Source organism: Delphinapterus leucas, chromosome 1, assembly GCF_059928025.1.
Source record: "Delphinapterus leucas isolate spDelLeu-1000000601 "Yukka" chromosome 1, BTC_Dleu_Yukka2, whole genome shotgun sequence".
NCBI classification, from domain to species: domain Eukaryota; kingdom Metazoa; phylum Chordata; class Mammalia; order Artiodactyla; family Monodontidae; genus Delphinapterus; species Delphinapterus leucas.
In genome coordinates, this window is record NC_143129.1 from 185,928,852 (window position 1) to 185,956,179 (window position 27,328).

A 27,328-nucleotide genomic window follows, 5' to 3' on the forward strand; every position below is an offset into this window, starting at 1 on the left:
TTTTTAAAATTGATCATTATTCCCTCTGGTATAATTTTGCACGTAGTAAACATTAAATTCCCCCACCCACCCACCCACCCAATTAAGAAACTGAAATAAAGAACTTGTTCATAGTCATAATGGGCTTGATGACAAAAGAGCCTAGAATTCAGGGACCTATATTGGACCACTCAGTCACACTAAGAAAATACCAAACTTGGATTCTGTCATGTGACAGTGATAACTCTTGCTCAGAATAGGTATCCAATAGCTATTTCTTGAATAAGTTCTTAGTACACAGAGGCGACCAGTCCACCCCGTGTACTCTGCTGGTCTCCCTGCCTGCCACTCAGGTGAAATAGAAAACTTCACGGAGGAAGCCCTTTGTCTCTCCTTCCTTTGATTTCCCTTAGAAATTTGGCCCTTTGGTTTAGATGTTAATATCTATCATCCCTTCCCTAGCCTGAGAAAGGACTGTAACACCAATAATTGACCCAAATTCAATAGCATAATATGTAGCTGTGGGGATAATAAAGCTAGTTTTCTCTGTATGACAGGCTTAGGTTTCTTCAACATATTTAGTTTATTTCTCAGGTATACTGTACCACTCCTGGGCTCCAGGGGACAAATCTAGAATCCCAAGACCGATACAAGAGCATTAGCCACAGTAGCCAGATCCTTGTTTCCTGCTTTAAAAAGCAAAAAACAAAAAACACCTGTTGGGCTTCCCTGGTGGCGCAGTGGTTGAGAGTCCGCCTGCCGATGCAGGGGACACGGGTTCGTGCCCCGGTCCGGGAAGATCCCACATGCCGCGGAGCGGCTGGGCCCGTGAGCCATGGCCGCTGAGCCTGCGCGTCCGGAGCCTGTGCTCCACAACGGGAGAGGCCACAACAGTGAGAGACCCGCGTACCGCAAAAAAAAAATTTTAAAAAAATTAAAAAAATCCACCTGCTGCTGAATGCTAACTGTCAGATGATTATAGTTCCTCAGGAAAGAGAAAGACAAAAGCCAACATTAGCACAGGTCATGACAAGTTTCAAAATACTAAGAATGGTTTTCCAGTAAGTAGCTGGAGAATGCAGTTCTTTTAATTGGGTTACCAAATACAGTTTCACCTTCCTAAATCTCACCAGCTACACTGCAGTCACTTGGGGAAAATTCAGGAATGCCTTCTGCCTCCGTTTTAACTCTCTGTGCTTGAGTGTAGTTATAAACGTAACCAAAGGTTTACTTCTCCTGGAATTATTTTTTGGTGCTTCAGCTTTTTGTTCAGCTTAATAGGATATTCTTCTGGATTTTTCCTATCTTCAGTTTTCTGCCTTTCTCACTCCCATTTCCAGGAGAGGAAAATAAGTGAAAATTCCTCAAAACTGTATTGTTTTCAATTTTTAGTACCTTGACTGCTGTATGAATATACATATGTGTGAATAAAAAAAAATTTTTAATAGAAAATAACAAAAAAAAGAATATATGTGTGAATAATTTTAAATCATTAATAAATTTCTAAACTAAGTATTGTCAGCTTTTCATATAGTGAGGAAAATTACCTGTGCATAGAAGAGTCAAATGAATTTCTCGTGTTATGGTTTATACAGGTAAGATATAAAGATTAATAGCTAAACCTATGCGCCAAACTATTTAAATGTGTTTACTTGCAGTATATCATTTACATATAATAATGCACTTAATAGAGAATACTGTAACATTCCTTAAAGGAAGAAGTTTATATGTAGTAAGCGCATTACAAACCACACCTTAGGCAGCCCAGAATCAGAAAAAATCAGTGTGTAATATGAAAAAGATGCAATCTCTTTTTGACTCTATAAATGCTGTGGTATGTGTTCCTATATGCTCTCAGAGAAAGGAAAAAGGATGTAACAGCAGCTTTTAAAATTATCTCAGTTACCTCTTGTCCTGTCTGCCTAAAATCAGAATTCAAATATCAAAATTAAGTAGTTTTCATTTTTTTAATGAAACAGTACCATTATTTGTTAATTCACGTTGTATTACATTATCATAAAGTTACTTAGACAAAGACCATTTTCATGATTTTAGAAGAGGTACACTTCTAAAACTCTCATGGCTCAAGTTTAGTCTTTAAATCCATTTTCTCACAAACTATTGCTTGTTGGCCAGAGTTAACACCTTCCCCACCAAACAGTGGTGTTTCCACCATGCCAGGGTGTTGGATGATATTTGAGAAGTTTAAATCCCCTTAGTTAATACAGTTTGCTGACTGTATCCATCACATTGTCATACCGCAGTGAATGAATTTCGCACATTCCCATTTTGAACACATGAGATTAATGAGCAAAAAAAAAAAAGGGAACTAAATAGCATGCTTGGGTTAGCAGGTTATTCAGAATTCCAAACACAGCTGGTAAGTCTAAATCTGTTCCTTTCTTTTCTAACCACATTCCTTTATTGACTTAGATATATACACATGGCTTCAAATAATCTGTTAGGTCTGGGCTATTAATAATATACTTTTTTTCCTCAAGAACTGAACTTTTAATTTTATTTTGAACTTTAATATTTCTTTAGTACACAGGGTATATATGTTTAGTACAGAAAGACAGAAAATGCAGGCAAGGAAAAACAACAAAACAAACCTAGCCACCTAGAGAAAATGTTACCTTCACAGTTTTTTGGTAGGCATACGAACACATATAACAAATGGGGCACAGGTTTGATCCCTGGTCAGGAAACTAAGATCCCGCATGCTAAGATCCTGCATGCACCGCGTGGCCAAAATAAAAATAAATTAATTAATTAACAAATGGGGTCATACTATGGGTAATCAGATTGTTTGCTGGACATTATAACATGAACATCTTTCCATTTCAATCAATATTGCATCATTATTCTTCAGAGTAAGGCTGAAACATGAGTTAAATAACCCCCTGTTGTTAGGAATACATAAAACTGGACTCGGTTCTTAACTATAGAAACATTTAAAAGATTTGATTTAAAAGATTTGATTTATACCAGGTGGATGAGTTCTGACCCAGAGGGACTGTAGTACTTTTCCCTACAAACATCCCACTTCCTGGCTACTTAGACTTTCTTGTCACAAAGCCTGAGCAAGTAAGCTTATTGGCCGGGCTCCTGGGCCCAGGAATGCTGCTGCTGCCGTTAATAGCTGTGTGAACAGTCCATCTATGGGCAACAGGCAGCCCGCCTGGGTACCTGAATGCTTTCTGACTTAGGCCTGTGCTTCCCATACTGACATTTAGACTAGGTACCTTCTCACGGCAAGATGATGAGAGATTCACAAGTAGAAGAGAAAGCCTACAGTTTGCGTGTCAGAGATGGAATAAAACCAAGATGTCTTCTCCAAAGGCTGTGCCGACTGAGCTGGAACCAAGAAATGACAGCAACTCCTGGTGTGCCTGGCCTGCCCTGGGACACACGTGGGCGGAATGAGGCTGCTGTCTGGAATGTCTTTGCCAAGCCCACGGGGCATGGGGGTTGCTATCCAATAACAGAAACTCAGGTTTCATCTGCAACACAAGAAGTGGAATAAAGGTCTTTTCTTTCTTTTTTTTTTTTAGAGAGTTAGAATATAACTTTATTTTTATCATTACAAACAATACATTTAAGGGTCTTTTCTAAAACTGAGCAAAGCATACATTAAACTAAAGAAAAAAATGGCTTTCAAGTGAGGGAACTTTTTCATGTGGTTTCAGTGAAAACACAGTCCTGGCATTGTATCTATTGGAACCGAAGTAAGGAAGATTTCTTTCTTCACGGTCACCCCACACGTGACTGTGACATCTCTGAACAGCCACATCCCCTGGTTTTTAAGGCAGTCCCCTGTCTGACCTTGAGCTGAGGGCCCTGACCCCCAGGTACCTAGTGCCCCTCTCACGGAATAGGAAAAACTATTTTTTCCCTGGAATTATTTTCTGATGCTTCAGCTTTTTGTTCAGCTTAATAGTATATTCTTACGAATTCTCATGGATTTCTCCTACCCTGATTTCTGCCTTTCCCACTTCCATTTCCAGGAGAGGAAGGGCGAGGAGGCCAGGATGACCCCTTCACAGGGTAGCTCAGGAGCCTGAAAGAGTCTCTATGACTCGGAAACTAAAATTGCGCCTTCTGCGCTGACGAAAGTTAACGACCGCGTTAGTCAAGTTTGAAACTCCTGCAGGAACACAGTGGAGCAGATTCCTGGCATCTGGCCCCGTGTCCCTTACGGATGCGCCAAGAAAAGAAGTCACCTAAAAAACTTATAATTGTTCCTGCTCTGTTCCTGAATTGTAAAAAAAAAAGAAAAAAGAAAAGAAAGAAATTCTGTCGTTTGAAACCTGTCCCGAGATAGGGTTAACTAGCAACCCTTGGAACTAGTGGAATTCAAAAAAAAAAAAAAAAAGCCATTGTACCGAGTCGCCCGGGAGCAGTTGGGAAGTCTGGCGCGAAAGGGGTGGCTTCCTCCGCCACCACCGGGTTTTGTTCAGCAGCCGGGCCCGAGTGGGTGGTGGGCAGGCCCTGGAGGCCCCCGATCCCAGCGCACGGCAGGGCCGCCCCTCGGAGAGGACTCTTGTCACCCGGTGTCCCCGTCTCGGGCGTCGGCGGGAGGCCGCAGGAAGCCCCGGAAGGGCGGAGAGAGGGAACGGGCGCGGGCGGCGGTGACTCAGCCTGGAGCGCGGGGGCGGGAGCACGCGAGGGGAGGCGAGTCAGCGAGCTCAGCCGGGTGGCAGGGCGGGCGGCGGCGCCGGGCCCGGAGGGGTTAAGTGGGCGGTGCCGGTGACGCCCCGCCCCCGCCCGGCCCCCGCCCCCCCGGAGACCGAGGCGCCCGGCCCTATTTATAGCCGGGGCGACCAGCTCTTAGTGTTTCTCCCGCTGGCCCTGGCGGCGGATTTTTCGAGCAGCGAGCGCGCGCAGCGGCCCCGCGCCCCCAGCCAAGGCGCCATGGAGCGGCCGGCGCCCCTAGCCGTGCTGCCCTTCTCGGACCCTGCGCACGCGCTGAGCCTGCTGCGCGGCCTGAGCCAGCTCCGCGCCGAGCGCAAGTTCCTGGACGTGACCCTGGAGGCAGCGGGAGGGCGCGACTTCCCGGCGCACCGCGCCGTGCTGGCGGCCGCCAGCCCCTACTTCCGCGCCATGTTCGCCGGGCAGCTGCGCGAGAGCCGCGCCGAGCGGGTGCGCCTGCACGGCGTGCCGCCCGACATGCTGCAGCTGCTGCTAGACTTCAGCTACACGGGCCGCGTGGCGGTGAGCGGCGACAACGCCGAGCCGCTGCTGCGCGCCGCCGACCTGCTGCAGTTCCCGGCCGTGAAGGAGGCGTGCGGCGCCTTCCTACAGCAGCAGCTCGACCTGACCAACTGCCTGGACATGCAGGACTTCGCCGAGGCCTTCAGCTGCGCGGGGCTGGCGAGCGCGGCGCAGCGCTTCATCCTGCGCCACGTGGGCGAGCTGGGCGCCGAGCAGCTGGAGCGGCTGCCCCTGGCGCGGCTGCTGCGCTACCTGCGCGACGACGGGCTGTGCGTGCCCAAGGAGGAGGCCGCCTACCAGCTGGCGCTGCGCTGGGTGCGCGCCGACCCGCCGCGGCGCGCGGCGCACTGGCCGCAGCTGCTCGAGGCCGTGCGCCTGCCTTTCGTGCGCCGCTTCTACCTGCTGGCGCACGTCGAGGCCGAGCCGCTGGTGGCCCGCTGCCCGCCCTGCCTGCGCCTACTGCGCGAGGCGCGCGACTTCCAGGCGGCGCGTTACGACCGCCACGACCGCGGGCCCTGCCCCCGGATGCGCCCGCGCCCGTCCACCGGCCTCGCGGAGATCCTCGTGCTGGTGGGCGGCTGCGACCAGGACTGCGACGAGCTGGTCACCGTCGACTGCTACAATCCGCAGACGGGCCAGTGGCGCTACTTGGCCGAGTTCCCCGACCACCTGGGCGGGGGCTACAGCATCGTGGCGCTGGGCAACGACATCTACGTGACGGGTGAGTGGGCTGGGGGCTGGTCAGGAGGACCTTGGGCCGCCCGGACCCCCGCCCCCCTGGGGGAATACATCCACCTGCAGGAGAACCCACAATACCTGGGATGCCGGGACCGCCCCTGGGTGCAAGCGGCCACTTCCCTTCCCCCTCCTTCTCCCCCAGGCTGGCACGCACGTACGTTTCTAGGGTTGATACTTAAGATCTAGAAGAAGAACCCCTTGTGTGAGTGGAACAAGTAGCTGTTTGTGGGTCTCTTCCCAGCACGCAGGACCTGCCTGGGCAGCCTCCTCCTTGCCTGGGTGATGCCCCCATTAGGTTGCAAGATACTGGGGCAGTCACCCTGCACAATGAGTGCTTTCTTTTTCTCCCTAGGGAATCTGGGGACGGGCCAGGGCCTGACGCCCGGTGATACATCCATCCCCCCCCCCCACGGGGGATTTCTCCCTCGTGGCTGAGCAGCACACTTGGTCGCCAGTGACAGGGCGGACCTAGGCCTGTGCTTGGGTCACGTGGTGTTTAGGCTGCTCCCTGCCCAGCGACTGTAAACAGAGTCACATGCTAAGAGGTTTTCTTCCAGTTACTTGGCTCAAACCCCAAAACACTGCCGAGTCATGCTGGGCGTGTCCCAGCCCGCCCTCGTCCTGGGCATCTCCCACATTTTTCGTTAAAGATAAATCCCAGTTCAAACATGAGTCTACCTCCTTGAGTGGGGTGAGGAGGGGCGGTCTGTGTGACGGCTATATAAGGAAAGAACCGACCAGGCCTGCACTTGGGGCCAGCAGAGGGCTGGATCAGGCTGGGAGGCCCCGGCTGTGCCATCACAGCGCTGTGTCCAGCCTGGCACGGTCCGGAGAAAGCCGGCTCTGAGCTGACAAGTGGGGCACATCCCGGCCTAAGGACTGGCTCAGCTCTGTGGCCACAGCTTCCTTGGCCTGCAGCTCCAGGTCCAGCCTCTGTGGGAATCTGCCAGAATCAGTCCCTTTCCAACCTGAGGTTGGCCCTGTGTTGTTTGGGGACCACCATTCCCACTCCCCCACCACAGAAGTCTGGCCGGTGAATTCCCAGAACTGGTCAGACTCGCCCCAGCTTTGCACACCTTTCCATAAATGTCTCAGCTGAGCAGCTAATCCTTTGGGTTTAGACAGGTGGCTGAGTGGGTCCCTACAGCTGCCTCTAGGGAATTTCACGGGGCGGGGGGATGAGAAAGCGACTTCAGCTGCCTTTGACATGGTTCTCCTTTGGAAGGAAAAAGGCTTCAGCTGCCTTTGACACAGTTCTCCTTTAGAAGGAAGGAGGCAGAGAGGACTTTACAAGGACCCTGCCTTCTCCCTCTAAAAGCTCAGGGCTATGAGCTGGATAGAATGTCAGGCCGGCTCTGCTCTGCCCTGTGGCCCCAACCTTGGGGCAATAGAGGAATGCAACCCCCAGGCTTCTTGGGGTCCCTTCATACTGTGGGAATTCTAATGTCTTAGGTGAACCTGGTTTAATTTGTGGCTATAGCCAGTACCACTGGCTTTGGTTGGTTGGTTGGTTTTAAGCCTTTTTTTTGAAATATAGACGGAAAAGTATACATCATACTTGTACAGCTCGATGAGTTTTTTCCAAACAAAACATGTCAGTAACTTGCATATAAATCAAGAAATACAACCCCAGAAGTCCACTCGTAGCATCACTTTCTTTTTTTTTCTTGGCCTCACCATGCAGGGTCTTAGTTCCCAACCAGGGATTGAACCTGGGCCCCTGCAGTGGAAGTGCGGAGCCAACCACTGGACCGCCAGGGAAGTCCCCGTAGCATCACTTTCTGTGTTAGGTTTCTTGCTTGCAGGGTGCTGTAGATTCCCTCTCAACTCATCCTGGCACAGCCTTGGTTAGGGGCCACCCGGGAAGCCTAGAATTTGGTGAACAAGACCCTGGGCACCCCACCCACATGCTTTGTGGCTCCCCAGGAGCATGGACTCTACGACCTGATGCCCCAGTCCAGCTGAGGTGTTTGACCGCTTGTACGGGGAGTCCAGACTGAGGTTGCTGTTTACTTAGAATTGCGGCCCCTGGGCCTTGGCTTGGCCCGCAGAGATTTGGTGGTGTTTTTTTTTTTTTTTTTTTTTTTGGCGGTATGCGGGCTTCTCACTGTTGTGGCCTCTCCCGTTGCGGAGCCCAGGCTCCGGACGCGCAGGCTCAGCGGCCACGGCTCACGGGCCCAGCCGCTCCGCGGCATGTGGGATCCTCCCGGACCAGGGCACGAACCCGTGTCCCCTGCATCGGCAGGCGGACTCTCAACCACTGCGCCACCAGGGAAGCCCTGGTGGTGTTTTTATGGCCATCCTCCTGGGCAGTGGTCAGCCTACGCATTGCCGGGGCCCCTGGCCTGGCCTTGGTGAGAGAGGATGTGTGTTTACATGGAGCCAGGTGAGGGTTATCCCTCCCCCAAGATGAGAGGGTTATCTTTCCCCCTCTCAGAAATTCAGGGAGTCACGGGTGGGTGAATCACCCCTGAGTCAGTGTGGGCTGACCATCTGCACGTTGTCTGCCCTGGCAGGCGGGTCCGATGGCTCCCGGCTCTACGACTGCGTGTGGAGGTACAACTCAAGCGTGAACGAGTGGACGGAGGTGGCGCCCATGCTGAAGGCCCGGGAGTACCATAGCTCCTCCGTGCTGGATGGGCTGCTGTACGTGGTGGCCGCAGACAGCACGGAGCGCTACGACCACACCACTGACTCCTGGGAGGCCTTGCAGCCCATGACCTACCCCATGGACAATTGTTCCACCACGGCCTGCCGAGGCCGGCTCTACGCCATCGGCTCCCTGGCCGGCAAAGAGACCATGGTGATGCAGTGCTACAACCCAGACATGGACCTATGGTCGCTGGTGGACTGCGGCCAGCTCCCGCCCTGGTCCTTTGCCCCCAAGACAGTGACTCTGAATGGACTCATGTACTTCATCAGGTGAGTCCCTAAGGGCCAAGGCCACTGCGTGATCTTTTTTACCAGGTCCTATGCTAAGCTCATCTTTACTGTTCTCCCCATTTCACAGATGAGGAAACTGAGGCCACACTGGGCTCTGGGGCTGGGTCTTTCTGACCTGGCGCCTTTATTCTGCCCCCATTCTTTAGAACGGTTTCTGTGGCCTCTGAGGATCCCAAGTGGGATGGAGCTAGGTCCTCGCAGAGAACTTTTTGAGATTCATAGAAGCTAAATCAGTTGTGTCTCTTTGGCTGGACTTCGCCTGGTGGGTTCCACTAAAAGCCCTTGTTGGTCTCATGTGGGCTTTACTAGAAGGAACCACCTGTCCTACCTGAGAGGGACTTTGAATCTTAAAAAGACCAGAGGAGAGCTTTCTGGACACTTGAGTCTTTGGGGTGGGGTGGCCTTGATAGAGGGACCCTTTGCTCACCAGCGGGCTGGTGCCAGGTGGAGGGATCAGCCCTGCCCCTTCTGCGGAAAGCAGCACTTGTGTGTTCAGTGCGTTTCCGCACATTCTGTCTATCCCTTCCCGCCTGGCCTGGCACAGGGAGGGCTGGTGAGTCTTGCTGAAAGAATGCTGTTCTCCAAAGATCTCGCAGCCACCCAGGACCAGGGAGGAGCCTGGTACTGAGCAGGCCCAGAGCTGCCTGTGGGAACGATGACAGTAGTTAGCGTGTTGGGGTCCCCAGTGGACCGAGCTCTGGTTGCCTGTTTCATGGGCATTTTCACAGCTGATCCCCATGACTGTCTGCTGAGATGGGCACCACTGTCATCCCCATTTCACAGGTGGCAAAACAGAGACTTAGAGGGGTAAGGGACTTGCTCACAACCACAGGCTTTAAGTGGTGGCACAGGGTTAGAACCAAGGACATCCCGCGCAGGTCCCGTGTACTGTCACCACATCACAGCCTCCCTGGGCCAGGCTATGGACTCGGCAGCATGCAGCAGAGCTGGGCAGCCGATGGGTCACCATGTATCTGTGAGTCTTGATGACTTGTCACAGCGAAATGCCCCCTCCTGATGGGCCAGTAGGCGTCCAAGGAACTAGGAGCTCCCAGCCACTGCTCACAGCTTCTGCGTACATGTGCACGTACATACGTGCTGCAGGTGTGTGTACCTGCTGCTCCCCTCCCTGGCCTAGAGCCTGCCTGAAGGTACGAGATCAGAAGGAAAGGGTAAGGTGTGAACGGCCATCCCCTCTGTCCCCTTTCTGCCTGCGACTTTGAATTGGGAGCCTCTGAGGACAGGGACACTGTGCTTCTCGGCCCACACCCCCTCACTGTCTGAGGTGCCCCTCCCCCAGACTCGAGGCGCCTTCCCAGGCTTTCGGGGAGAACACATCTGGAACTGAGGTGGTGTTGCTTGTCACGCAGGTGGCCAAGGGGCCAGGCCTCCCTGTATCCTAGGAAGTGAAGATCTGCTCTGAGAAAGCCCCAGAATCCCAGCCAGCTCCCGGTCCTGTTACAACATCACCTGACCCTTCGCCCAGCTCTCCCTCCCCCAAGTCATGTCTTCAAAGATGGGGGTGGAGATGGCTATAAATACAACTCATGAGGGTGCCAGAACCTTGGCTTCAGCCCCTCGTGGCAGTTCCAGGCTGCGCAACTTTGAGAATGTCCTCCCCTCATCCCCCACCCCCTCCGCCGTGGTCCTAGAACGAGAGGTGCCCAAGGACCGGTCTTTGGAGGGAAGGCCCCTGTGCCTGCCTCCTCCTGGTCGGGGTCACTGGTCAGCTGCTAAACTGCCCCCCAGGTCCTCTGTTAGCCTTTGTACAGGGTCGCCTGAGCCATGGGGGGCCCGGGAGGTGGGCTCAACTCTGCTCACTGCACACTGCCACCGCCAAACCGGCCAAGAGGGTGAGTGGTCTAGAAGGGCAGCCTGTTGAGTAGTGGGGGCCTGGCCTCACCTGAGAGTGTGGGCGAGGCCAGGGGCCTGGGTCTCGTGTGCTCGAGCGTTCCTGCGCTCTGGCCACGCACTTTGGTGCCTCAGCCGCATCACACTGCCCAGAATGCCACCTGTCGGGGTAGCTCCGTCCACAGGAAGGGTCCACGCTGCATGGAGGCTGCAGTCTGTGGGCTGCTGCTGCCCTGGGCTCTGAGCAGTGACCAGTGGCCCCCGCCCGTGCCTCCAGCAGTGCTCTGCCTCAGTCCCCACTTAACGTGGCTCCCGGGCTGGGCTGTCCCAGCGCCCGCAGAGGCAGAAGCCGAGAGCGTTGTCCAGCCTGGCACCTTCTGGCTGCAGCTCCTGTGTCTCTGCAGGGGTCGGGGGGCAGCCCAGCAGGTTCCCATATCAATTATCATCATCTTTTGTGCCACAAACTAAGGGTGGTTTTTACATTCTGTGGCTGGAGGAAAAAATCAAAGTGAGTAATACTTCGTGACGTGTGAAAAGTTATGTGAAATTCAAATTTGTGTCCATAAATAAGGTTTTATGGGAATGCAGCCAGCCCCTTTGTTTATACGATGTGGCTGCATTTGTTCTCAGCTGCAGCGCTGGGGACCTGCTACAGAGACTGTCTGTTTGGCAAGCCCTGAAATATTTACTCTCTGGCCTTTCTGCTGATCCCTGACCTGTGACCATCGTTACCGTCAATACTCCTATTTGAGGGTAGTGTCTGTTTTTCGAGGCTGTGCCTTTGAGCCTTGTATTGCAGGTATCAGGAGCCTGTCAGACAGGATTGAAGGAGCCTGAGCCCAAAGGGGAGGGCAGTGCTGGTGTCCTTATTCCTGGGACTCTGGTCACCCTGCCGGGCACTTAGGATGCAGCAGTGAATGGGGTGGGATCAAGGGACTGACAGCGGTGGGAGGGCAGTGGCCAAGCAGTGGTCCAGAGCACGGGGGCTGTGCAGTGGGCCGGGAGGCCTGGCCTAGACTGGTCAGCCATGGAAGGCTGTCCTGAGAGGTGGCACAAGTGAGCTGAGGAAGGGTGAGTTGAGACTGGTGGGAAGGGCCACTACCAGTTCAAGATCTGAGGCCAGGCTGGGTGACCACAGCGAAGGGGAGGGGCAGCTGTGTTGGTGCTGGGCTGCGGGGAAGCGTTGTAGCACCCGAGAGCACGATCTTTGGGTTTGTGGAGCGTGGCTGGGTTCCGGCCTCAGAGCCCAGGCCAGATAGGTGAAGTCAGCCCCTGCGAACCAGGGATAGGGTCCCACTGGCCGGTGGGCTGCCAAATAGCATCACAGGGGTCCCCAAAGGAGATGGGCCCGGAGGACCCTCCTCTCCAGCCCTTCACACTCAGGTGCTGCCTAGTCACTCTGACCCATTCTTCCTCCTCCTTCCCCCCTCCACTCCCCAGGGACGACTCTGCTGAGGTGGACGTATATAACCCCACCAAGAACGAATGGGATAAGATCCCATCGATGAATCAGGTAAGTTTGCAGACACGCCAGCAATGGGAGCACAAGCTGGTTCTGGTTTCCAACCAAAGTGTCAGCGTAAGTTTGGGATGCAGTCCTGGTGGGCAGGGCCCTGTGTTGGGCCCTTTCCTGGTGTTACCTTCATGAACAGAGGGCTGCCGTTGTCCTCGACTTGTACTCGAGGGTCACTGAAACAGAGACCTTAAATAAGATGCCATGGTCACACAGCTTAGTGAGTTCATCCATTCAGACCAGTGTTCATTGAGTACCTGCCATGAGCCAGAGAGCACGCTGGGGAAGTGTTCCACAGAGGGACAGCAAGTGCAAAGGCCCTGGGGTAGAGCATGCCTGGTGTGTTCATGGAACAAGCCCTCAGCCTGGTGTGGCTGGAGAAGAGTGAACAAGGGGGCAACAGAGGGGTGAGGTCAGACAAGGAGGTCTTTGGGGATTGACCTTGGGAGTGCACTTATTGAGCACCTGCTGTGTACCCACACTTTTGCTGCCTAATGGGGTCTCACCTCTCTTTGCTTATTGAGAAGAGGGTGCTGAGTTTCACAATGTGATAGAGCCAGGAAGGCTGGGTGGCTTTTGGCTACACGAGCAACCTCCTTAGTCTCAGATACACATCTACACCCGCCTATATCTTTTAATTTTTTTTTTTGCAGTACGCGGGCCTCTCACTGTTGTGGCCTCTCCCATTGCGGAGCACAGGCTCCGGACGTGCAGGCTCAGCGGCCACGGCTCACGGGCCCAGCCGCTCCGCGGCATGTGGGATCTTCCCGGACCGGGGCATGAACCCATGTCCCCTGCATCGGCAGGCAGACCCTCAACCACTGCGCCACCAGGGAAGCCCCCGCCTATATCTTTATTTTCCGTCTTCCTTAAAATTTCCAAACCTGGGAGTTCTCTGGCGGTCCAGTGGTTAGCACGTCCACCGCAGGGGGCATGGGTTTGATCTCTGGTCGGGGAACTAAGATCCTGCAAGCAAGCTGTGCAGCGTGACCAAAAAAAATAAAAAATAAAAATTTCCAAACCTGCTCTCCTGATACCTCTACAGCTTATTTAACATCTTTAGGGGAATTCCCTGGCAGTCCAGTGGTTAGGACTCCTCACTTTCACTGCCGAGGGCCCAGGTTCAATTCCTAGTCAGGGGACTAAGATCCCACAAGCCACGCAGCACAGCCGCCAAAAAATATATATATTTTTTTAAAATAAATAAATAACATCTTTACAGTTAGGAAATATAACTTTGGTTTTCCCCATAGTGAGCTACACGTACTCATTATAGCAGGTCTTGGGCAAGATGGGATAGTCCAGCCTCGTGGTTCAAAGCTCAGACTTTGGATCAAGTCCCAGCTCTGCTGCTGTCGGCTGTATGAGGCTCAGTTTTCCCATCTGTAAGACGGGGGGGGAGAACAGGGCTTCCCTGCTGGCGCAGTGGTTAAGAATCCGCCTGCATTGGCAGGGGAAACGGGTTCGATCCCTGGTCCGGGAAGATCCCACATGCAGTGGAACAACTAAGCCCGTGCACCACAACTACTGAGCCTGCGCTCTAGAGCCCGCGAGCCACAACTATTGAGCCCGCGTGCCACAACTACTGAAGCCCGCAGGCCTAGAGCCCGTGCTCCGCAACGAGAGAAGCCACCGCAATGAGAAGCTGGAGCACCGCAAGGAAGAGTAGCCCCCGCTTGCCGCAACTAAAGAATGCCCATGTGCAGCAACAAAGACCCATCGCAGCCATAAATAAACAAATAAATAATTGCGGTGGGGGGAGATGGGGAGAACAGTCATGCCTGCTTTGCAGGGCTGATGCTGCTCACGGGGAGAGTGCCTGCATGGCCCCTTGACCACCATAGGGACCCGCTGTGGCATGTGACCCCTGGGCATGGAGCCCCTGTGTCCTAGCTGGGGCGTAGGAAGTGCCAAGGCTGCCCCTCCCAAGGGCCCCAGGCACCTTCCCCATGGAGAGGCGCTCTGGGGCTCGCCCCTGCCCTGACTGCCAGCCTCCACTCACCGCCCCTCTTGGCCCACAGGTGCATGTAGGGGGCAGCCTGGCCGTCCTTGGAGGGAAGCTCTACGTCTCTGGGGGCTACGACAATACCTTTGAACTCTCCGACGTGGTGGAGGCCTACGACCCAGAGACCCGGGCATGGAGCGTGGTGGGACGGCTCCCAGAGCCCACTTTCTGGCACGGCAGCGTCAGCATCTTCCGACAGTTCATGCCCCAGACGCCCTTGGGGGGGCGTGGCTTTGAGCTGGACAGTGGCAGCAGTGACATGGGTGTGGGCCGGCCCCGGCCGCCACAGAACCCCGCCGAGCTGCACTAGCCCCGGCCCGGCCCGGGGAGGGCCTTGGTGCAGGTAACCCAGCACCTCAGGGGGTACCACCCCCATCCTTCGTGCACCGGGACAGGTTGGCTGGAGCGTGGGCTCAGGGGCTGCCGAGTGAGCGAGCGAGCAAGCCTCAGGATCTGACAGCTGGAGAGTTTCTGTGCGTGTGAGTCACAGCTGCTGGGGCCAAGGCCGGTTGTGAATGCCGCTCCCTTGGTCCAAGAAGAGCTGCCTCCGCCACCACGTCTCTGGTTCCAGTAAGTCACCCCCGCTGCAGGCCCACCTCACCAATGAAGGCACGTGCCCCTCCTGCAGCCACCACCTGTGCCTACTTGCTCCCCCCTTGGGAGAGGAGGGCCACTTCTGGGTATGAGTGGAGGGGCAGGGGTCCTTCCAGGAGAGTGTGAGAGTGGCCTCCCTGCAGGCCCTGCTGTCCCAGAGCATCGAGAATCAGGCAGACGATGGCTGCAGTGGGGTCCCACCCTCCATGGCCAGTGCTGGACACCCAGCGAGCCAGCTCCCCAGATGCAGGGGGTCTGCCTGACCAGCTCCTCGGCCCTGCTGGGGTCTCGCACCAAAACACCCCTCGTGGGTGGGCCTCCTGGAGGTGAGCTCAGACCTGGGGGCACAGGGCAGTGGGAATGGACTGGCGTGTGGCCTTGAAGGGGGCCTGGAGAGACCTGCTGAGTTTCTGTCTCCAGTGGACCTGGGCCGACGCAGGTGCTGGGGGGTCCCTGTCCACACACCCGCCAGTTGGTATAGCCCCACCTGGCTTGGGGGCCTCCGGGCCCTTCGTCCCAGGCCAGTTCAGCAGAGGACGAAAGTGCAAGGTCATAGCTCCTCACTGGGAGGCCCTGGGACTTTGTCGCTGAAGCCCAGCCAGGCAGACAGCTGCAGGCGCCCTTGCCCTTGCGGCCTGTGAGTGGAGGATACTGTTGCTTCTCAAGGAAGCCCGGGGTGGGGCAGCCTCAGCAAGTGGTCACAAGGTTTCAAACACAGTTGGCCCTTCCTTAGAAGGGGGGCAGGCAGCTAGAAACGGGGTCCGGTTGGTTTGATCTTTAACCTCTCCCCGTCCCATTGCTGAAGCTTTCTGCAGGGTGGGAGGGTGCCTTAAGCCCCTCAGAAGCCCAGGCTTCTCCAGGAGGGTGGCAAAAGCAGCTCCTGGGAACCCCTGTAGCTGGTGTCACGTCCCTGGTTTTCTCTGAGAAGTGTGAATGGTGGATTGGTGGTCTTGTCCTCTCATGGTTTCCAAAGTAGCCTTTGCTTGAATTTGTCCTCCTTCCAGAGGGGAGGGTGGTTACGTTTTCCTCGTTAGGTAAAAGTTCAACAGTGTTCTTAACAAGAAAAAAAGTTTTCTCACCATCGCTTCACAAGTGGCACTTAAAGCCCTTTTGTTGGCCAGAAGCTTTGGGGCTGTTGGGCGGGACCCTGCCTTCCCTCCTGCGTCCCTCGTCCCTCGAGGAGCCCTGGTGGGGGGCCACCGCTGTTAGGTCAGCCGTCTTGCTCTGGAACCCCTGCTGGAGCGGCCATGGCTCACAGCCAGCCCTTCCATTCGCCTTGCGCTGTGGCTTAGCTGGCCACTCCGAGCCCCCGGTGTGGCAGGCACAGTGGGAAGGCAGGGGATGTGGGGTTGGTACTTCCTGCCTCAGGCCTTAGCCAGGGTGGATGCTCGGTTCTCTGCTCCTTTGGGGACCCTCCCCCAGGTCACCCATCCTGGTCTGAGTGTCCTCCCTTGGTGAGTTGGGGCTCGCCTGCCCCTCCCCCCAGGGTGGTCGCAGCCCTAGTTGCTCCCTTTCCACAGCCCTCACTTCACTTCCCAGGGGTTACTGAGACCTTTTTTCTAGCCCAGGTGCCTGCCTGGCGAGCTGAGCCCACCCAGAGGCGCCAGGCTCCATGGGGTGGCCGACTCGGGTTCCCTGCAGCCAGATGCTGCCCAGGCGTGATGGCTTGTCTCCTGTCTGTGGTAGGGGGACGACAAGGCAGGGCTGCACGGGACTGATGGAGCCCCGATTATATACCAGTCACCAAGCTCGGTGTCAGACTGTGCCCTGCCCAGTGGGTGTGACAGGCCACGCAGAGAAATGTGGTGATAACTTCTGTGGCAGGTCATGGGCAGGGGTGGGGGGAGCTCGATCTCACAGGAGACTCCCTCCTGGTGCCTTTCCTGGGGCTGGCTCTGTAAAGGGCCCTGGCAGCCCCAGAAGGCAGGGCAGGCAGTGGGGGGCAGGCTTTTGCTGGGACCGGGGGGCTGCAGACGCTCATGTTCTCATAGAAACCAGCCTTTGTCACCCGCCGCGGCACTTCTGGTCAGCACTGAGGGCCGGTGCCTGGGCCCGGGCCTTTGTCTGGTCTTTCCTGCATTTTTGGTACTTCACTGTGTGACCGACCACCCCACTCTCTGGCAGCTGCTCAGATGATGGTTTGGGGGGGCAGGGGGCCAGTGATGTTCACTCTAGAACTACCCAGGCCCCCACGCCCCAGACCCGGACTTTGGGTTAAAAGACCAAAGACGGGAAGGGGACGCAGCAGCCTGGGCAACAGCAGGCTCCTTCTGGGGGTCTAGGATTGGGGATGACCCTTGAGAAGCGTCTCCTCCCTTCTCTGCCCTGCCCGCTCCTGTAGGCACGGGTTCCCATCACGCACACAGGTCTGTGCACTGACGGCCTGGGCCAGCCTGGGAGGGACTGTCTCTACACGTCAGACGTACACAACTTTTTCAGCCTATGAGACAAGTTATGAAAGTTCAGTGACTTGGATTTAATGCTGACCTACTGCTATAAAGTATTCTATATTTATATGACCTCAGAGACTCTTCTGGACTAGGACAGTCTCCCTCCAGCGTCCGACATCCAGTGCCAGCCCCAGAGCGTGGGGCAGATTTGTGTATTTATTTGTCCGTTCGGTAGGCTTACATGTCCAGGATCCTCTTTAAGGTTTTAGGATGCCTTCAGTACACTAACTTTTTGAAATAAAAATATTTCCTATATATTTGGTGTCATTGCCTCTATCCTGCTGCTGCCGGGTCTTGGAACCTTTGGGCTGAGGCCAAGCGCGTGGGGCAAGGGAGGCAAAGTAGCATTGAGGAGCGTACTTGATGTCCCTTAACTAATGGGGGAAAGGGGCGGAGTTCGGAGCGTCCAGGGCTCATGCTAAAATGGCTTTGGGGGCAAACCCTTTGAGGCCCTTTCTTGTCTCAGTCATTACAAGGCATGAGGTAGTGGAAAGAGGAGGCCGGAGGTGGGAGGTGGGAGAAACGTGGGTGGCTGAGGCCATGGCTCACCTGCCCAAAAGCTGCTTCAACCTCCTGACTCTACCCCTGGGCACTGTGCCCAATACCTTGCTTCCCCCCCACACACCTCCTGAAGGTGTGGTGCTAAAAGGTGATGAGATCCCTGTCTCTTGGACCTGGCAGGAGGGGCTGAACCCTTAAAATAGAGCAGCGTCCCTCCCGGAAGAGGTCGTGAAGTGCAGAACATTCCTCACATCTGCGAGCCCACAGAACCCGAGGAAGCGGCCAGTGCCGGGAAGGGGGCATCGGGAGGCCATGGTTTACCTCGGTCGCCTTGCCAGATCTGAGGTGGCTCATGACCTGGCTGGCAGTTACCACACTAGGATACTTAATTGTCTTTACGTCTGAGCTCCCTAGTGGGCAAGGAATAAAAGGAAAGATGGTTGGAGGGCTTCTGGTCTAAAGTGGAGTTTTCCTCCTCAAACCCTGGGAGGTATTTAGCATAGCGTGGGGCCGGTGCCTCTGGAATCCTCCAGCGATGAGGCGTTAAGTGACGGCTGACGTGAGCTCTTGGGGTCACAACCGTCACCACCCCGATTCTGCGCTCACCCCGTGCCAAGCGCTGAGCAGAAGCAGAAGCACTTACTGTCTGGGGCGGGGGGGGGCAGCCGTAAACGTGTGCAGATTCTTTTAACACTCCTCCCCTTGAACCTAAGGAATGACGTTTTGGTGACTGCCTGGACCAACACAACGCGGCAGGGGTGGCACTGTTGACCTCCAGGGCCAGGTCACAGAAAGGCCTTGCAGCTTCGGCCTGCTGTGACGTTCCTCCCGGCACCCAGCCACCATGCTGTGAGGGAGCCCAGGCAGCCCATGGAGAGGCACACCGGCCCACGGCCAGTGCCAACTTGCCAGGCACACAAGTGAGCCATCTTGAGAGCAGATCTGCCTCCCGGCCCCGAGGGCAACTCTGGGGTCGTCTGTTACCGGGCAGTGGACTGGAACAGCAGGCTTTCTCATTTAATCCTCGAGCGCTGTTACTAATTCCATTAAAAAGTAAGCAAGTGAAGCATTTAGTTGCTTGCCCCGGGTCACAGCTCTAAAAAAGAGCTGGGAAGGAATCTGGATGCAGGCAGCGGCCTCCCGAGCCCACACGCTATTCTTCCCAAGGCTGCAGAACCTGGGTACCACCAGGGCCTCTTGCTGTTCTAGGCCTGGCCCTGCCTGTGTGCCAAGCCAGCCTCCTGGACAAGCAAACCAGGCTTCTCCCCCAGGGAGAGGTCCTGTCCGTGGTCATGCCGCCAGCCAGGGTCCAGAGCACGCTTAGCCACAAGCCTGACTGTCCTCAGGCTCCCAGATCCACTCGGCTGCAGAGTAACGGGGCCCCTGTCTTGGGCCAGCCACCATCGCCAGGGCCCTGGCCACTGGTCCCGGTTCTAAAAGCCAGATGGAGAAAGATGAGAGCGCCCTTGGCCAGAGGCTTGTCCCCCAAAGCTACCTGCCCAAGTTTCATTTGGCTGGGGTCTCCCGACAATGTGGGGAAGCTGCTGGCCGAGCTCTGGGGTGCACGGAGGGTCAGGCAGGACACCGCTTCTTCTGGACGACACAGTGGGAAAGCAGCACCTCCCTAGAGCCCAGGTTCCCAGGGAACAGGCCGCTGGATGGGCCAGAACAATCGAGTCCAAAGCCATGTGGTTTATTGGGGGATGGGGCCAAGTGGGCTGGGGGCCGGGGGTGTCGGCGAGGCGGGGAGGACTACGTGTCACAGTCCTCGGGGATGGCGGCCGTGATGATGAGCGAGGGCTCCATGACGCCCGGGCCCGAGAAGGTCTCCTCTGCACACAGTCTCTGGCCAGGGAGCTGGGAGGCCAGGCCACCCTGGGCCAGCGACTCCACGATGACCTCAGCCGAGCCCACCTCCAGCTCGGTGGGCGGCTGGAGCGCCACCACCACCATCTTCTCGTCCTCGATGACCAGGTTCCGGAGCTTGCGCTGCCGTGGGTTGTAGTTCTCCACCCGGTCGTGGATCTCCATGTGCCTCCGCAGGTGGGCCTAGCGGGACGGGCGCTCAGGCTGGGCACAGAGGCGTCTGGGGGAGGGGCTCAGGGGCCGGGGGGCGGGGGCAGGAGGAGGCTGGCCCCAGGCCTACCTGCCGGGTGAACTTGTAGCCGCATTCGGTGCACTCGAACTTCCTGACCCCCTTGTGCCTCCTCACGTGCACGCGCAGCTGCTCCACGGCTGCAGGAGGGAAGGGCCCAGAGTCGGGGCGGGAGCGGGGCTCCCGCCGGAGAGGAGACACAGCCTGCGGCGGTGGTTCTGGGCCCTGCCAGGCTCTCCGGCACCACCCTGAGGTCACTACTGCCCAGGGCCCTGGGGAGCCTCCGCCCCTGCCTGCGGGCCAGAAGCTTCCACAGCGGAGGAGCCTGTGACAGCCCCTCTGGCCCTCTCTCCCCAACCCGGGGCTCGCCCGGGGCAGGGCCAAGGCACCTTTGAAGGTCTTCCCGCAGATCTGGCAGAAGTGGGGCCGGCCCTCCTGGTGGCGGCTGGCCACGTGCCTCAGCAGGGGCCCCTTCTCCGTGAAGCGCTGCTCGCAGAACTCACAGCTGAAGGGCCTCTCGCCGGTGTGGGTGCGGTTGTGCTTGTCAAGGCTGGCTGCGGGGACAAGGTGAGGGCTCAGCCACCGGGCCTTAGCCCCAGGACAGGGAGGGGACGGCCTGCCTCACCTTGGGTGCGGAAGGTCTTGCCGCAGAGGTGGCACTGGAAGGGCTTCTCGCCTGTGTGCGTGCGCAGGTGCATGTTGAGATTGGCCTTCTGGGTGAAAGCGTGGCTGCAGAACTCACAGACGTACGGCCTCTCGTTCCTGTCCAGGTGGGGACACGGGCAGAGGCGTCACCGAGGGAAGCGGCCCCCTTGGCGCCACTGCAGCTGGGAACACGGGCCGGCCCAAGCCACAGAAACAGGCAAGGCTGAAGCCAGCCGGCCTGAGCCTTGGGAACGGGCCGGGCTGCTGCGAGCTGCCTGGTGGAGAAAGGGCTTGGGCAGGCCTGGGAGAGGAGCACGAGCCCCATCCCAGGAGCCACGAGAAACAGAGAAGCTGCCCGGGCCAGGGGTAGGGAAGCCTGGTCTTGCCTGAAATCCCCTCCCCCCAGCCTCCATGGCCCAGCAGGCTTGCTCATCCCGCAGGCGTCACCCAGAAAGGCTGCAGGCACCAGACTCAGGGTGGGGGGCACTCTGGGGGAGCGGCAGCAGACTCTGCCTTCCCAGGCGGCCCGTGGGCCTGGAGGCAGCAGCGGGGCCGGGCCCTGGGGAAGGCGGCCCACGCCACCTGTGCTTGGCCTTGATGTGCATCTGCAGGCCGTTTCGGCTCGACGCCCGGTGGCCGCACTCCTCACACACAAAGAGCTTCTCCCCACGGTGCTTGAAAGCCTCGTGCAGCTGCAGTTCCGTCCGGGACAAGAAGCACTTGGCACAGGTGGGACACTAAGGGACAGGGTGAGCAGGGCGAGGGTCAGGAGGGAGGGCCGCCCGGGAACTCCACAGAACCCCCTGGACCTCTCGTGGCGGAAACCGCACTGCCCGCCCACTCTGGACGTGGCCACGGCCGCCTTCACCGTGCTAGTGCCCAGCATCGGAGTGCCCGGCCCCAGTCCTCAGGGCCCTCAGGATGGCCTGGCACTTACCGCGTGGGGCTTGGGCGCTCCGTGCAGCTTGATCATGTGACTCTGCAGGTCCTTCTTCTGCATGAACTGCTGCGAGCAGGAGGCGCACTGGAAGACAGGCCGCGGTCGCCTGAGGCCCCCAGGTTGCCAGGGCGGGAACCCCAAGGCAGGGCACAGCCCGAGATGCTCCCAACCGGGCGTGAAGGCCACACTGGGGAGGGCCTCTGGTGCTACGCCCATGCCGAGGCTGAGGCTGCCCTCCGCAGAAAGAAACAGCAGCCCCGCCCAAAGATGCGGGAGCACCGGACACGGGACACGGGGACACGGGGACACGGGGAGGGAGGGCAGGGCTCCTCGACGGCTGGTGAGGGGGAGGCCCCCCAACACCATCCCAGGTAAAGGGCTAGGCGGGAGGGCCCCTGGGGCCGCCCCTCGGCCCCCAGCCCTGGGGACAAGCCAAACCTGACCTTGTAGGGCATCTCCCCCGTGTGAGACACCATGTGCAGCCGCAGCTCCATCCTCCGGCGGAATGTCTCCTGGCACACGGAGCACGTGAAGACCTGGCAGTGTGAGGGGCAAGCGGGACCGGCGTCAGTGGGGGCCTCTGCCTCAACGACAGCCTCCGCCGGGGCTTCCACTCGCTGCTGGGAAGAGTCTGCCCGGGGTGGAGGGGGGGGCGGGGGGGGGCGCTAGGGTGGAAGAGGGCAACATGTAACCTGCTTGCCCTGACGCTGACCCTCGCTGAACGCTGCAAGCCCACCAAGCCAGGCTGGGGCCCAGGCCGGGGACGGGGCCGCAGCCTGCAGGCGACAGGCCTCTAGGAAGAGGTGGGGGTGGGGTTTAGCCGCCGAGTCACACGGGCCAGCCAGGGGCGTGGGGGGAGGTGGCCAGGTGGCCTTTCTCAGCAGCCACCCCCCACCGAAGTACCCCTTCTCCAAAGCCCAGGGGCCCAGGCAGGCAAACCCAAAATACCTCCTACAAAGTCCCTCCTGGGCTTGTGCCGCCTGCCCTTGGGACCTGTGTCCCCGCCACCTGTGCCAGGAAGTGGACCCGATGATATCCAAGGACCCTGCAGCACTTGAGTTTACAGTCCCGTCTAGGCCAGTCCCCTGGGGGCCCCTCCCAGGTGGCAGAGAGACAGAGGCCAGCATGCCCTGCCCGCCAGGACCCGGGCCGGCCCCCAAGTACCTGTTCCGAGCGGTTCATGCAGTTCCGGGCTTCGTGCTCCAGGAGGTTCTCCTTCCGAAAGTAACATTTCCCGCATTTGGGACACTCGAAGGGTTTCTCCCCAGTGTGTTTCCTGCTGGGAGAAGCCACGGGGGTGTCAGGGCTGAGCGGACCTGCCGCCCTCCCTCACCCAGGCCCCCTCCAGCACCTCTGCTGACAGTGCTGTGCTCCGCGGCAGAGGAAGACTGGACTTGGGCCGACGCCTGAGGCTCTCCACGAGGCTCGGCCAGACACAGCTGGTGAAGCTGCAGGGATGAGCCCAGAAACCCTCCTCCCTCCTGGAGACTCTGCAAGGGAGGGCACGGCACAGCTCCATGCTGGAGGGGCCGCCCCAGAGCCACAGGCCGATGGGGAGGCCCAGCCGCCAGCATCTCTCCGAAGACAGAAATGATCCCGGGGCCCTGACTCCCTGGAGAAACCACGCAGTCTGCCTGGAGCTTCCATGGGCTCAGCCTTCAAAACCACAGCCAGAATCTGACCACCTCACCGGGCCTCCATGCTACCATCTAGTGCGGCCACGCCATCCCTGGGCCGCTGCCTGGGCCTCCTACCCATCCCGTGCTCTACGCCTACCTCCCGTGGGGTTTCCACTTCAGGAGCCAGATGGGCCCTCAAGTACAACCAGATCGCATCGCCTCTTTGCTCACAACCCTCTAAGGTTTGGCATCTCACCCTGAGAAAGGCCTGGGGGCCTGTGAGGGCTCTGCTGGCCTGCCCCTTACCTTGCTGGCCCCCTCCCACCCCAGAGCCTCTGCTCTGGCCCCTCTCTGGCCCAGAGCGCTCTCCCCAGCCATCCGTTAGGCAAACTTTTTCAAGTCTGCTGGATTATCTCCTTTCTTTACAATCACAACCTGACCCCACCCTGAACTCCCCAGCCCCCTGGCACTGCTGTCCTTTTCTTTTTTCCCACGGCCTTCATCGCACTGCAGAGTCTCTTATCTGGTAGTTCAGGGTCTCATCGCCCTGCTGGAAGGCAAGCTCCACAAGGCCTCTTTGTTCTGCCCACTAAGGTATCCGGTGCGCCCAGCCACCAGGCAGACAGCTCACTGAATGAGCTAAATGAACCCTGACTTCAGAGCCCGGGAGTGGCGTGGAGAGAGCTCCGACAACCTGCCAGAGGCCATACACTCCTCTCATCCTCTGCTGCGATACTGACTGTCCTTGTCCCCCGCCCCAAAGACCTCAGGAGGCCATCACCCCTTCCCAGTTCTCAGGGCCGGTCTAGCAGCCTGCAGCCCAAGGTAAGGATGGGGTCGGTGCCTGTACCCAAGTCTTACACTGGGAGAGCGTCCAGGCAGACACAGATCACCCCAGGGTGACTTCCCCAAATGCTCCACCGGCAGCAGCTGCCCCCAGAGCAGGGACGGCAAATGGGCTTCAGCCCCAGTTCCAACTCCATTCGCTCGCTAGTGGCTTCTGAGAGTGTCGTACTGAGAAAACATGTATGGCCCAGCCTGGCTTGGCAAGAAATCGCACCAAGTGATGTCTTGGGCTAAGGAGGGGCAAGACTAGAAGGCGTGTCACCTGGTTGCCGTCCCTGCAGGCCCCGCAGAGAGCAAGGCCCCTGGAGCAGCGCCTTCCAAGAGGGCGCTCTGGGATGATGGAAATGTTCTATGTCCGTCCTGTCGATTCGGCGGCTGGGGCCACATGTGGCCACTGAGCCCTTGAAACGCAGCTAGTGTGGCTGAGGAAACGAACTCACTTAATTTTAATTACTTTGATTTTAAATTAAAATAGCCGGCAGTTTTAGACGAATGGTCTCCATGCTCTGCTCACACCTCAGAGCTAACCTGTCCCCAGAAATGTGGGTGGCACCAACCCTAAAGATCGACATCTTGGCCCAAAGCCCACACTGCCAGGCTTTAGAAACACCGACAGTCGGGCCACAGCCACAGCACGGGGCCACAGGCTTCTCTCACCCCCCTGAGAAAAGCCAGCTGGAGGTCAATGTTCACAGCATGTGGAACCTGTTACTAAGGTGTCCACAGACCCACTCCAAGCAGAGGGCTCGCAGGAGGGCGAGGAAGAAGGAAGCCAACCAAGGTCAGGTGCTCACTCCCCGAAGGCCAGAGGACGCCAATGCCAGGCGCTCTGTGGGTCTGAGGTGGAGCCCCTGGCCACTACGCAGCCCAGAAGTGGGGATGCAGGCCCCCTCCCCCAACACGGGAACAGCAGATGGGAAAAGAAAATAGAAAAACAGAACGTTTACCTGTTGTGAACTTTTAGATAATATTTGCTGAGGAACTTTTTATGACATGTGGGGCATTCAACCGGCACCGCTGTACCTTTTCTGTTCTCAGCAGGCTCGGCTGCCCGGGAACCTGCACTCAGGGCTGGCTCGGCAGCACAGGGCTTTCTGATTACGTTTGATTTCCTCCTGGTCGGCACAGTCTCAGTCTCAGAAACATAATCGCCATCCCCATCATCCTCAACTTGAACCACCACTTCCCACTAGAGCAGAAGAGGCAGCAGGAGGGAGCGAGGTCACCAAATTAATCAGCAGGGGTGCTGGGGACGGATCTACGGGGCAGCCAGCTCCATCCAGTTCCATCCCAAGTCCCAACCCAGGCACATCCCCAGACAAGTCCCTTCACCAGTGACTGTTCCCTTCAGGGTCCCAGGGCAGGCAGCATCCGAATCTCGGGTTTGGAGAGCAGGAGCTCTATTTGTGGGTAACTTGGAAGTTTGCCCGGATTTCACTACCCTGGGAGACACCTGATGCCGCCCACTCGACCCCAAGAAGCTGGCAGCCACGAACACGACTTGCAGAAAGGTCAGCCTGAGGATGCAGGATGGAGCTGGCTTCCTACATTTGGAGGAAATCTGTTCTAAACCCACAAAACAGATTCTACCTTAGGGTCCAGATTATCCCGGAAAAGTGTCAGTCTCTCCTCCCCACTCCTGCCTCCCCTGCTCCAGCATCCTGGGCACAGTACCTCGTTACTCCCGCCCTGCAGCTGGACACCTTCAGCCTCAAAGGGCCTTGGGGGCACTCTGCAATCCTCAGGCTCCTTGTTCTCAGGGGGACTAAGCTTCAGAGCCTGCTTGAGTTTCCCACGGAGGAAGGAGGGGTTCTCACTCTGAGGAGGGAGACCAAGCTGGGGCCTCTGGAGGCTGGGACTACCGCTGAGCTCCTGATCCCTGGGGGTTTGACCCAGCGTCCTCGAAACTTCCTCTTCCTGCAAGCTTGCTGGCTCCTTGAGGTGGCTGTTCACATCCCGAGGGGCGGGTTTCCCCAGCCCGCTCTGGCCACTTGGTGCCTGTCCCACTGAGGCTTTGGGCTTGAAGCTCTGGCACAGCTCTACAGCCTCTGGCACCCGCAACTCCCTGGCTGCCAGGAGCACCTGATCCCGGTTCCCCGAGGTGAGGGCGAGGTGGCCAGTGTAGAAAAAGTCCAGCAGGAGGCCAAAGATCTCCGCGAAGCCGGCAGGGAGGATGACACTGCCCCCTGAGCCATCCCCATAGAGGCTCTGGAAGAAGTGGCTGCAGCAGGCGAGGACACTCCAGTGCGCCTTGAACACCAGACCCCCCACGTCCAGGGTGGCGTCGCAGTACTGGCCCCGCTCCCGCTGCTTGTTGAGCTCCTGCAGAACCCTTACACTGTGCTGGACGAAGGAGCCGTCCATGGTCCGTCTGAAAGGGAGAAAGGCAACAGTGACCCCCTGCCCAGTCCAACCGAGGGGTAGTAAGAGAAAGCCCCTGGATCTGAGAAGAGGGTAAGGGGAGGCAGACTCTATTCAGTCACATTTATTACAACCAGGGCTTAGATCAAGGTTAGAAGGTGCAAGCTGACACAGGAACGGACTGAAAGCCTCCCTGGGGGCCGGGGCCAAGTAAGCAGCACATATCGGGGGTGGCCAGAGAGTGTGGTGGCGGAGGCGCAGGCGGACTAGGTGGGGACAGAGTCGGGAAGGGTGCTGGTGGGAGGAAATCAAAAGTTTGAGAAAAGAGGCGGGGGACCAGCGCGAACTCATCAGCCTGGCACAGCGAGAGGGCCCGACGCAGGGGGGAGTGGCGGCGGCAGACAGGTGAACGGGGCCCACGCCGCGCCCACATGTCCGGAACGGCCGGGCGGAAGGCGGCCGCGGTCACACTCCGTCAACAGCCACCGCGGCCCACAGCGCCCCTCCCTCGACCCGTTCCTCCCGACCTCCTCACCCGGGCCGGTCCTCCCTAAGCCAACCCCTCCGGCCCCAAGCCAGGTCGCCCTAACAGCCCAACTGACCAACTGCCCCGGCGTTAAGCGCCGGGCCGACCGTACAGAGAAGACGAGCCGCCGCCGCCGCCGCCGCCGCCGCCGCCGGACGTGACGTCAGAGCGCGCCGGTCGGGGCTGGATGCCTCGGAGGCGCTAGCCTTTACCTCCGGCCCCTGGAGGCGGTACCACGTAGATAACAGCCAATGGGGTGCAGGGAAAGGCGGGGCCAGCTCCGTTCCCTCGGCGCTGGGCCCGCCTCCTGGGGTTGCCTAGCAACGCCAAGCTGCAGGTTGAGTCTACTCCCCGGTCGGAGTCCCGAGGTTCCGGCTGCGGTTAGCCCGGCCGCGCAGCGCCCTCAGGCTTGAAGAGCCAGCGCCCTACCCTCGCCCTAGAAAGGAAGCACAGCCAAGACGCACCTTTCACCTCTTTATTGGCAACCAGCGCAGCCCGGACTGAGCTC

General features: G+C 57.7%; 2 protein-coding genes and 1 long non-coding RNA gene across 8 annotated transcripts; 1 reads left to right on the plus strand and 2 right to left on the minus strand.

Annotated features, from left to right (window-relative positions):
* Window positions 1–2,483: 2,483 nt before the first annotated feature.
* Window positions 2,484–4,929, minus strand: LOC149750844 (uncharacterized). The gene is made up of 2 exons (XR_016390004.1): window positions 4,365–4,929; window positions 2,484–3,482 (listed from the first exon to the last, which is right to left on the minus strand). It is a non-coding gene; the product is annotated as an uncharacterized LOC149750844 (long non-coding RNA).
* Window positions 4,806–19,763, plus strand: KLHL21 (kelch like family member 21). 3 transcript variants are annotated; one of them, XM_089901884.1, is made up of 4 exons: window positions 4,806–5,914; window positions 8,448–8,853; window positions 12,166–12,238; window positions 18,502–19,763. In XM_089901884.1, exons 1-4 carry the CDS (start codon window positions 4,894–4,896, stop codon window positions 18,505–18,507), a joined length of 1,506 nt encoding a protein of 501 aa, XP_089758010.1. In that variant the 5' UTR covers window positions 4,806–4,893; the 3' UTR covers window positions 18,508–19,763. The 3 variants fall into 3 exon arrangements, with proteins under 3 accessions (XP_089758010.1, XP_022454146.1, XP_089758009.1); XM_022598438.3 differs by lacking the exon at window positions 18,502–19,763 and adding an exon at window positions 14,260–17,542; XM_089901883.1 differs by lacking the exon at window positions 18,502–19,763 and adding an exon at window positions 12,892–13,263.
* Window positions 19,445–26,979, minus strand: ZBTB48 (zinc finger and BTB domain containing 48). 4 transcript variants are annotated; one of them, XM_089901882.1, is made up of 11 exons: window positions 25,608–26,805; window positions 25,375–25,494; window positions 24,881–25,122; window positions 22,633–22,747; window positions 21,912–22,004; window positions 21,466–21,552; window positions 21,111–21,265; window positions 20,509–20,645; window positions 20,273–20,437; window positions 19,935–20,023; window positions 19,445–19,837 (listed from the first exon to the last, which is right to left on the minus strand). In XM_089901882.1, the coding sequence occupies exons 1-11, from the start codon at window positions 26,295–26,297 to the stop codon at window positions 19,541–19,543; spliced, it is 2,190 nt and encodes a 729-aa protein (XP_089758008.1). In that variant the 5' UTR covers window positions 26,298–26,805; the 3' UTR covers window positions 19,445–19,540. The 4 variants fall into 4 exon arrangements, with proteins under 4 accessions (XP_089758008.1, XP_089758006.1, XP_022454144.1 ...); XM_089901880.1 differs by lacking the exon at window positions 25,375–25,494 and adding an exon at window positions 26,897–26,979 and having other exon boundaries at window positions 19,446–19,837; window positions 22,633–22,744; window positions 25,608–26,304; XM_022598436.3 differs by lacking the exon at window positions 25,375–25,494 and adding an exon at window positions 26,897–26,979 and having other exon boundaries at window positions 19,446–19,837; window positions 25,608–26,304.
* Window positions 26,980–27,328: the final 349 nt, after the last annotated feature.